The sequence below is a fragment of the Formica exsecta genome, unplaced genomic scaffold (assembly GCF_003651465.1).
Source record: "Formica exsecta isolate Colony F162 unplaced genomic scaffold, ASM365146v1 scaffold391, whole genome shotgun sequence".
In the NCBI taxonomy this organism is placed as follows: Eukaryota; Metazoa; Arthropoda; class Insecta; order Hymenoptera; family Formicidae; genus Formica; species Formica exsecta.
The window spans coordinates 150786-161675 of NW_021851147.1; the positions used below are offsets into that span (position 1 = coordinate 150786).

The 10890-nt window shown below is 37.6% G+C and overlaps 2 protein-coding genes across 3 annotated transcripts in view; one reads left to right on the forward strand and one right to left on the reverse strand.

The window, feature by feature from the left end:
- On the reverse strand, window positions 1–3396 carry LOC115239604. Of its 2 annotated transcripts, XM_029814203.1 has the most exons (5): window positions 3087–3396; window positions 884–1692; window positions 636–743; window positions 385–570; window positions 1–291 (listed from the first exon to the last, which is right to left on the reverse strand). In XM_029814203.1, the coding sequence occupies exons 1-5, from the start codon at window positions 3126–3128 to the stop codon at window positions 189–191; spliced, it is 1248 nt and encodes a 415-aa protein (XP_029670063.1). In that variant the 5' UTR covers window positions 3129–3396; the 3' UTR covers window positions 1–188. The 2 variants fall into 2 exon arrangements, with proteins under 2 accessions (XP_029670063.1, XP_029670062.1); XM_029814202.1 differs by lacking the exon at window positions 3087–3396 and having other exon boundaries at window positions 884–1782.
- Window positions 3397–6488: 3092 nt separating this feature from the next.
- LOC115239613 overlaps window positions 6489–10890 on the forward strand; it is a 5495-nt gene continuing 1093 nt past the window's right edge. Inside the window, exons 1-5 of the mRNA XM_029814216.1 lie at window positions 6489–6587; window positions 7069–7568; window positions 8093–8337; window positions 8766–9339; window positions 9604–9692. Coding sequence (XP_029670076.1) covers window positions 7071–7568; window positions 8093–8337; window positions 8766–9339; window positions 9604–9692 — 1406 coding nt within the window. The 5' untranslated portion in view covers window positions 6489–6587; window positions 7069–7070. The remainder of the gene's footprint in view (window positions 6588–7068; window positions 7569–8092; window positions 8338–8765; window positions 9340–9603; window positions 9693–10890) is intronic.

The following is a 10890-nucleotide window of genomic DNA, read 5'->3' on the forward strand; positions in this document are numbered from 1 at the left end:
GGTCATTATACATATGTGATGTGTGATCGGCATAATTATAATGTTTTTTTCGTTTTTTGTACTCTTGCTATTTCATGCATAAAGTCACGAATTTGCATAATGTGTAAATATTAACGCTATAAATCAACGAGCGCAAAATTGATCGCGTGTGTGGCTGTAAGTGGTTTTTCAGGCTTCCTAGACGGTCATTAACAATCGATGGTCGTACAATCCTTCTTTCTCACAGCGCTAAATATCTCACGAAGACCGTTTCTTTTTGCCACGTCATCTGCTTCTGCGTTCATCTGCGTTCTGTTAATATGTAAAAGAAAAGAGACATATTTTTTCTTATATTGTTTTACAAATATATTGATCAGCAATACGGAATTGAAGTGCGTCATTTACCTAGTAGCCAAGTTCCACAGGATATTCTGCAAAATGTTGGATTGCGGTTCGCCGCCAGCCAGAATCAATTCACATATTGATCGATCTTCACAGACGGCTGCTGATTGTTCGTCGAGCGAGCGTGCCTGCTTATGCTCGATTGGCAGGTCGGCGACCCGAAGTTTCGAAAGGACGATGCTCGGCTGACTGGAATGAAATCTGTTTCTGATTAAAAAAATATGAGCGAGTAGATACAAAAAGAGGCGACTCACGTTGTCGTGTTGTTGTCGACCCGCACAACCTTGGGCGTCAGCGCTAACAGCAGACCCAGTGGCAAAAAAGTACTGATCAGGTGAATGATCTTCTTCCAAGGAGACATACTGCAAATGATATATTTTTGTTTTATATGTATTTAAAATTCAATCTTATTAATGGCAGAAGCCATTAGATACAAATGTAACATTGCTTCATTAATTCCCTAAAATATTCTGTTCATTTGATCGCCGCGTTGAAAACCCACCTTCTCATTTGCGGATAACCCATCGTCGAGTGTGGCGCTTCCACGTATTGTATATCGTGATACTCTTCACCCGGTTGATAAAACGTGTACGGGAATTTACGTTTCCTCGTGTAAGTGGACTGCTGAACAACCAAGACGCCGTTACTCTCGGGCTTCTTTATCATCTCGAGTGTGGTCTCTTGCATCGGCTGATGAACGTTCTGATTTTGACTGGAGTAATAATTGATGACGTACGGAGGAGATCTCGAGAGGTCGAAGTAAGCACCAGTCGATCGATGATCCGTCATTGATTTACCGAAGATCGTCAATGTGTCCTGCGGCTTCTTCAAGACGTTTTGGAAAAACGTCTGATCGAGGAACACGTGTCCTACAGTAACCTCTTCGAGCGGCGACCCCGAAACGGTCTCTGTAACTTCTTGCTGATCGTTGAAGGGATGATGGATACTCGACGGTATCTGAATATCATCTTGGAACTTAATTCTGCTCGGTCGCGTCGCTTCATCTATCAGACTGGAGACACCTTGATACGTGTTCTGCAGGGCATTCTGGGACCGCTCATGCTGCGCGTCCAGATGAATACTGTTCTCGAATCTCACGTGTTGCACGTTGTTGAAGGGATTCTTTCGACTCTTGGGCTGCTCGATTTCGCCTAAGTGTATACTGGGTCTGAAGACGTTGGAACTGTTTTGGGAGAGAGTCTCGAAGACGATTGGCGATGTTGATTTCTGACTATTATTGGCGACTGATGTAGGCGTCGTCGTTTCCTGATCCGAATACCGATCCCCAAGGGAAGTTTCCTTAAAGGAGACCTTTTCGCATATGACTTCAGATATTTCAGCGGTCCACGCGTATATAAATACGGCGAGCAAAAGACGTTCGGAGATCTTATGCAACCGCATGTTTGTCGATTAAGTCAACGGTCAGTGCAAATGGAGTCACGATGACGAACGACTATTGAAGACAGCTGTTTCCATTGCGAGAAACCCGCAACTGAAGGATTCAGTACGACATACTGTGACTTTAACTCACGAAGGCAAGAGTTACCTTAATGCGGGCGCTAAAAAGCGTGAATGTGGGAACAGTGTGCCTTAATCATTGTCCGTACTCCAATTGTCGTCGACAAAGTAAGTGTTGCGATCTTTAGTTCCAGCAGATTTCATCATGGTACACGGTGCATCATGCCGTAAATGCACATGTCGCGACGATGAGATAGATATTTTCGAAAACAATTTCACATAAAATTAATTATTAATCAAAGAGAGAAAGAAGTAAAATATTTATTATTATCTTTCGCTTCTGTTCTTCTCGTCTTATTTTTAATTTTACTTCTGTTTCAGATTTTATATTTATCAATATCATTCATATACCGGAAAAAGTAATAAATTTATTACACTCGCAAAATCAAATTAAAGTCTGTGACTTTTATTTCATTAAATATTGTAGAAAGGAACAACTCACAAACGCAAATAACTCTGAATTATTTATTGAAAAATTGAATCTTTTTTACCGAGATATACATATGCTACATTTTGATTTCACTATTTTATAAAAAAAGATTCAGATCAGATGAAAGCAAGTGAAACGTTTAATGGATTGCTAAATTGCGTAATTAAGATAGAAGACATTCCTTGCTTCAGAGATACTCGTCGAGTACAAGTGTAATGAGCGGAAGGGGTGAAAAGACTTTCTAAGCCAAGTTTTATCGCCGAGCGGTGAGAGTCTGACCCTGTTTCACGGCGAGGTCATTTCAATATGTTCTATATATACACGCGATATATCTTAGAACTTGTTTTACAAAGAAAGAGACAATTTTTATATAATCCTTCTTATATAAACATTTAAGCCTCCCTTTTAAATATTTTTTGTGTAAACTTATTTCGGATTCATATAAAATAGAATTGGAATCTATGATTCATCAATTATTGAGGACCTGCTAAAAACAAAAGCAATCATTATCGGTGAGAGACGGCAACCAAACAAAAAGGAGAATTCACATGAAACACGAACAATTTAAAGAAAGTAATAATTTCGATAATATAGCTTATTGCTTTTTTTATAATTTTTCATAAGTAAAAATTATGTTAAAATTATGTTTATATTTCGAATTCGTGTCATTTTCTCTGCGAATTATATATCTGCTTTTCTTGAAACTTTCTGTTATCACGCGAGTTTTCAACATCTAGGCTAGATTTTATCTAGGTACCCTTTTCACCCCTTCCACTTCTTTCCATATCGTTCTCGGCATCGCGACTCTCCCTCTGGTATGACCGACAATGAAAATAGACGTCTGCCGCACTCGCACGAACCATTCTTCCTTTTTTCCACCACCATCGCAGTCGTTTTCGCGGTTAGCTACGTCTAAACCGACCCAATTCCGGTTTTGAGTAGGCCACGCTAACCACGCCGTAACCGGAATTGGAGGTAAGAAAAATCCATCTCGCACGCCTTGCAATTCCGAAAATGCACGACCTTATCTTCACAATAAAAGAGACAAGATCTGTTTTATCTGGTTATTCATATTCTGTAACATAAAAAAAAACGATTTGCTATTATCGAGCAGCTGTTAAATAAAGTTACGAGTTTTACTGTCACAAATATTTCAAAAAGCAATACTTTAAATTAATAATAAACTTCAAGAAAAATAAAAAATAGAAATAAAAATTGCTTAAAGTGATGCAACGTATAGATACGTTTTGTTAATTTTTTTGTGGAATGATAAGAGAGCGATAATGCACTGCGAAAATTGAAGGAAACGAGTAACCGCCGATAGAGACGGGAAATGAAATCGTCCGTTTCTGGGTCGTCGCTGGGCAAAAAATCCTAGATCGGTGAAAATCCGGCAGAAGAATCGGAAGCTGCTCGTAAAACGGAAATTGTTCAGATGAATTTCACTCGCGCGACGAGCAAGAATCATCATAAATGAGAAAGGGGTAAGGGTAGGGGCGGGAAGAAGGGGGGAGGAAGGGGGCAGGAGGAATAAAAACGACGGAGGTTTCTGGGCCGCGAAAGCGCAAAAATCGGTAAACGACCGATTCTACGTTTGTTTGCCCGATACCCGATCCTGTACGCATCTGCATCGAAGAAGGCCAAATCGACAATTTGTCGAAGCATGAAAATCAACGACGGCCTTCTTTGTTCTTTGCAATGTCCTTAATTGTGCGACCATTCGATCAGAAATTCCATTTCCTCTACGATTGCGGTATGTGTGCATTTAATTCGTAAAGATATGTATAATAAAGAGAGCAAATAAATCATGTATGTTAAATAAATAATTCTCTATTTGCTCTAATCACGATAATATTGATGTATGTTACTTGCATCATCTGTTAAAAGATATTATTACGTTAGAATTATTTAATAATTAATAGTAGCAATAAGATTTGTATATTTTTCCCATATGAAACTAATTTTTAATTATTATAATATATAATATTATTTTAACTCCCTCTCATATAAATTTAGTATATATGTATATTTATAGTTAATTGTGCGGGGGAAATACATATATAATTTCGATGTAATTAAGGAAATAAAAAAATCATTATGGTAAATCATTTATGGTAAGATTGGACATATCAATATCAATTATATTATTTTTGACGCTCGTTTTTATAATAAATAGAGAAAAAAATAATCACATACAAAATTATAAACATGTCAAAAAAGCTAAAAAGAGAGAAGGTGAAAAGCATATTTCTTTTAATACTTTACTCGCAATTCTGTTTGAGTCTCTATCGTGGCAATTGATAATAACAAATAAGGTAAGAAATCGGTCTCGAAAGGACTGACACGACCCGAGAGTTCCTCCCGCATGCCCGATCTCTCTAAGGCAACCGAAACTATAAAGCCGCGCTTTGAAGAGGCCGGCGACCAGAAGAGAGAGCACAACTCATGGCCATGGAACGTCAGTTTCTGCCATGTTTAAACGGTGAAAGTAGCATTTTGACAAAACATAAAATCCGCGTGAAAATGACACTGTCATCCATCCGGAGTCGGCCAGCCGGACCGCGATGGAGCGATGGATGCGGCGCTCGCTCGTCGTGTCGTCACCCGGGCTGATTGTCACGAGCGCGCTGTAATTAGCGCGTGACGAGCGGTCTGGGTCTGTTTCTTATCATTCTATTGCCTTTCGTCGTCGCCTTCAGACGTTAGTCGGGAGAGGACGGCAATCAATGATCAATACATAAGAATTATTAGCGATTGACTTGATTTTCTCTGTCAATTACGACTTTATTATATCTTCTTTATCTTGATAACCGTTCGCGCTACCGAGACGATAGAAATAATCCCGATGATGGCGATTAAACCATCTCGAGATCGAAGAACGTTTAAAAACACGATTGTTTCGTCTTATTCGAATGCATTCAGTCGTGTTTCGAATTAGCGGCTAGATTTTTGCGATGTTGTAAGTGTGCCTGATTAGAGATACCGATAAGTGAGAAAGCGCATTGTAAATAACTTGTCGAAATGATTGTTTTAGCATATGGGCGGATTGATCGAGGAGATTCGTTTATAATAGTAATAGAAGTGTTTCGAGGGGAGAAAACAGAGAATTGATTGAGAAGTTTATCCGTGACCGAAATAAATTCACAATTTGAATTCAAAGCCATATTTTTAAAAAGTATTAAATGTATGTGCGTGTAGTGTTTTCAATTATATCAATATATTTCAATATATTATTGTCACGAGTGCAATATATTTGGCTGAAAAAGTAATCGAAAAATTATTACACAGATGACGACTACTTATATTCATCTTTCATAAAAATTCATTACATGTTATATTTTATAATTCTAAGATCTCACACACTGAATAAAAAAATAGTTTGTTAAAATCTAAGCATTTCATAATATTTGAAATATAAACAAAATTAGAAAGATATTTCTACCTTGGGTTGGAAGAACTTTCCTTCTCCATTATTTTATTCCAGTCATTCAATATACTCGTTACTTCTACAAAAATTCACGGATAGAAGTCAAATATTTCAAAGTAAATAAATAAATCCTTGAGTAAAAATAGGAAGGAAATATTCTGCATCTACTTGATATCTGCACGAAGCTTAGAAAAGCGAACACTTTAGAAACCGCTATCTTGGTACCGTATAACATCCAACAGTACCTCGCGGGCGCGCACAAAAATATACAGGCATCATTCACTTGTCGGAGATCAGCGATGGTTCATCGATCGTAGCTGGCAACTGACCTCGCCTTCTATTGTGTCCATTGTATTCCAAGAACGTTCTCCAAGAGGAAAGACCTCTGAGGTATTATGGTAAAGCGAGATAGAGAGAGAGAGAGAGAAAAAGAGAGAGTCTCCGCGCGGGTGAGAAGGAGAGACAATACGGCGCCCGTTCTCCGAGTTGACCAAGTCGAGAAGTAAGGAACAGTGCATAACAGCAGGCCGCGAAGATCGGAGGAAGATGCAAAATGGACCAAGCATCGATCAAGTGGGGATCTGGATTAAAAGCAAACGAGGGCAACGTCTCGGCAACAGAGCCATCTCGGACCTTGAGGAGTCGAGGCCGCGTTGTACTCCACACTTCCGCTTTTCCGTCCGCATTCGTAACGTCGCTCTGTCGTCGTTGCCTATTGTTATCGTTGTTGTCGGCGTAGTTGATTTCTGTAACGGGTCTCCGAAGCGACAAGCGCCGCGGGCCTCGTTGTTCATGTAATTAAAGACGACTCGGACGGCTAATATCGACACGGTCAGTGCGACGCGCTGTGAACGCGGATTATCACTTAATAACATGATAAAGAGTAGAATCGAGTAGACAATGTGAATAATTACGGAGTGGAGCGTTTTGAGCCGAAGACTGGCAGTGATTTCGACAAATTTTCCAACCATTTTCTTAAGAATTCAACTCGACTAAATCATTGTGGTTTCTTCCTCCTATTCATCTCTCCATTTTTTAATTATCAGACATTTTGTCTGATGTCCCCTTTTTTGGAAGATAATATTCTTTTATAATTTTTGTAATTATTAATACATGCTATATATCACTTCTCTTTTTAATAAAAGATGAGTTTTTGTAATCTACATAAACAAAAATAAAATTAGCATATTATATTGTAAAACAAATTAAAAAAAGTTATTAGGATGTCGGGATAACTGATAAAAACGGAGACTTATTAATAAAATTCTATACGATTTATTATTACGCGAAATAAAAAATCTTCGTGTTTTAGAAATGACGCCGAGAGGAGCGTTTTATCTGCTCCTAACGATCTTGACGTTAGATGGATCGCAATGCAACACGAGATACTTCGTAAAAATGAGGACGAATGCATCCGAAATGTTTAAAACAAAGACCGACAATCTGCGGATTCTTCAAGACCCGATAGCGATCACGCCGAATTCCCTGTACGATAATTCCGGAAATGAGCATCAAATCGAGGACGAGAGGATGACCAAAGAAATATCGGGCAATCAGTTCAATCGGAGAAATTCCTTCGATGAGACATCGACTTTCAATCCAGATGTACTCAACAAGTTTCTCGAGGAATACGCGAATAAGATAAAGAGTACCACTGAAAAGAGCTTCAAGTATCCTTTTAGAATCATAAAACCACCTGTGGAGCCGCTCGTCCTCGAAATCGACAACGAAACCACCGAGACCACAATCATTCCTGAACAGAACGAAAAATTTGATCAAATTGCAAATGCTACTTCGGCAGAAAATGATGCGGTGAGGAAAATATATAAATTTTAAGTTATAATAAGACGGGCTACTTTTTTTTATTTAATAATTTTTTTCAGTTTTTTAATTCAAGCTTTCATAAAAAAAGAAATAAAACATTATATATTATTATTATAACTTGGAATTTATATTTTTTCCTCACCGCATAAATATAAATTCTAAATTATAATAATAATATATAATGTTTTATCTCGTTTTTATGAAAGCTTGAATAAAAAAAATTGAAAAAAAATGTTAAATAAAAAAAACAATACATTAGATTAAAGATATAATAATATTCTAGTTTAAAAAAGTTCCATTATAATTTATATTTATTTTTTTGAGAATATATTAACTGAAAATAGTACAAAAATAATAACATATGTAATATACGATTAATTTACAGCATATATAAAGTACATTTATATGAAATATAAATATCCTCTGTATATTTTTAATGTGTATTATATAATTTAGCATTGCGTAATAAAAAATACGTTGATGAATTTCCGGTTGTCTCTCCCGACTCTTAGTTAAGCGAGGCGCTAAACGACACCTTGAAGAGGAACAAATATTACGGTACAAATACTTACGAGGACAGGAACGGCTGGGTGACGTTAGAAGCAATTCCGTGGTCTAAGAGCAAAATTTCCAAGTGGCAGGCCAATCCCAGCACGCAACGACCTTGGCCAGAGATAAAGCCGTGGGATAAACCGAGCATGAAACCATGGGCCAGCGACCATACCATCAGACCCACTTATGAAAACAACAAACCGTGGTAAGTACCGCAACCGTCAATTTTCCTTTCACTATGCGACGCTATATACGAGTTTGAAAATAGGTTTCGTGCTCATTACGACGAGAGATATTTACTATTAGCGTTCACAATTGAAACTTTCTTTCTCGCGAGTTTATAGCGATATTTAATGATACAGCGATATATTTAGAAATATATCAAGAATAGTCTCGTAGATATTTGTATTCATTTTTCATTTCTGCGCTTCAATCCTTATTTACGCAGAAATTTACGCAAAAAGAAAACACAAATTAAGTTTTAACAAATAATTAAAAATAATCTTTAAAGATAATAATCTTATTAGACGACATCTGATTAAATCTACCTTTATCTGATTATCTACCTTTTGTGTTACACTGAAAATATTTTTCGACAAAGAATCAATTTCTAGTAAATGGTTAAATCCTTAGGTACGACAAACCGAAACCCAATTGGTCTGATAACAACGAGAACTCGTATCAGAAACCGATTTCCCGTCCTCCTTATCACTCCGACGACACGGCACAAAAGTGGCCATCGGAGAAACCATACTGGAACAAGTACGAAACCCATCGTCCAAACAGCGATATCATCACGGACGATAGACCGGCCAATTTCCCCAACACTTGGTCCAGGCCTCAGACGGCTTCGTATCAGTTTGTCGACAAATACACGGAGAAGGATCAATCGGGAGACGGGAGCGATTGGCACGATTATCCATCTAAATATGAGCAAGATCGACCTCGACCTACCCTAATCACCGAGAGACCAAACTTCTCGCATTACCAGTACACGAATAATCATCCATCGAATCATCCGGCGAGCGGCGACGGTCAATGGATCCTCCTGTCAACAAACCGCGGATATTCCAAGTCGAGGCAGAGATCAATCAAGATCGATACGGTAAACGTTCCGGAGACATTCAAGGCAACCAACATGACGAGTCGCGGGAACGGGAATAGATACAATAGACCTGCGATACCCGTGATGACTTCAAAACGCCAGGTTAGGCTAGATGATCAAAGAGAGGGAGAATAAAGTTTAATCTAATTTAGATTAAAATGTGTCTTTTCCCTTTCTATTTCACTTCGAATCATTTTTTAAGATTGATAAATATAATTTTCATCTGTTATTAATTAAAGTTTTATAGAAAGCTGCGATCAGTAATCGACATATAATTTTGCAATGTTAATTATTATTGATTTGGATTTTCTCTCTCATCAATAAAAGTGTTATTGATAGCCGCTTTATGAAAAATCGTTTACCTAGGTCAGATTGACGGTATTGCCATCGATCAACGGCACGAACACGACGACGTCCCACGGAGGCCTTCTGGAAGTCGAAAAGACGTTCAAGAGCAAGTTGCGTCGGATTTCGGTCTCTCTAAATTGTCGCTACTTACTTTTCCAGAATAATCAATCGTTCGATCAACCCCTAAGTCAAAGCTTTTATTCGACGCTAAAACAAACCTCGTTGAATTATTAGAAAGACCACCAAACAAAGCTCCGCCTGGTTTGTTTGAATTTCGAACGGCACCGATCTCTGTGATTTTGCCTAATACGTTCGTCCTCGAAAGACCCGAAGGTGCTTTAAATTCAGACGTCGTCCAGATGTCATCGATCTTAGAACGACGAGCGCTAAACGACGATCGTGTTGTCGGAGTGAAACCGTTCGCGCGTGAACCGATCGCGTTATGCTCGCGCAACGAATCGACATTATCGCGGAAATGTGTGATATACGACTTTCTATTACGTCCGGAAGTCCTCGTATACCTGCTATCGTCCCGAATTGTATCGTGCATCTTGTTCCGAGCTTGAACATCTTTCCATTCTGCATCGCTCCTTTCCACTTGTGTTGCCAAATTTATGTCGCCTTAAAAACAAAACAAACAATTTTTATCAAAATTTTTTAGAGAGAAGAATACTAAAAATAGTTTACAGTAAACATTATTGAGATAAATACGGGACACGCTACATAAACAAAGCTTACGACATTCTAATAATGTACTAATTACTTGCCAATTGCAATGAAACTACTAAGCCGTGGCAATTTCCAATTGCTGCAAGTTTAGATAAACACTTCCGTCTTAAGAAATTCAGTTTTGTAAGAAAAGCACTATGGGAACAGCATAGCGCACGACGAGCAATGACGTAATTGCGATAAGAAGGACAAGTTGCGATTCGACACGCTACAACAATATATAATTGAGACTATTGAGTAATTGCATGTTTAATACCTCGTATGCGTTTTCTCTGTAATGGAACGTTGAACGAAGCCCACTTTTTAAGAAATGATAGGACTGGTTATCAAAAATAGTAAGGAAATTAATAATTGCAAATAAACGTTGTACATTGTATGTAATTGAATTTTTGAAATGCATAAATCGCAAAATCGGAATTGTTATATTAATTAACAAGAATTATTATGTCAATTATTTAATTACACAATTATTAATATAATTATTAGCAAGAATTATCATATTAATTATAATGTAATAGTTATTATATATGTATTTATAATAATAGCTAAAACTATATTATATTAATTAATTATTAT

Bases quoted from the DNA above. Each gene is read 5' to 3' on its own strand.
- LOC115239604 (XM_029814202.1), bottom strand. From the start codon at position 1,782: ATGCGGTTGCATAAGATCTCCGAACGTCTTTTGCTCGCCGTATTTATA. The intron at 744-883 runs GTGGGTTTTCAA...TATCATTTGCAG, and splicing joins GGTTATCCGCAAATGAGAAG to TATGTCTCCTTGGAAGAAGA. The intron at 571-635 runs GTGAGTCGCCTC...ATTTCATTCCAG, and splicing joins GTCGACAACAACACGACAAC to TCAGCCGAGCATCGTCCTTT.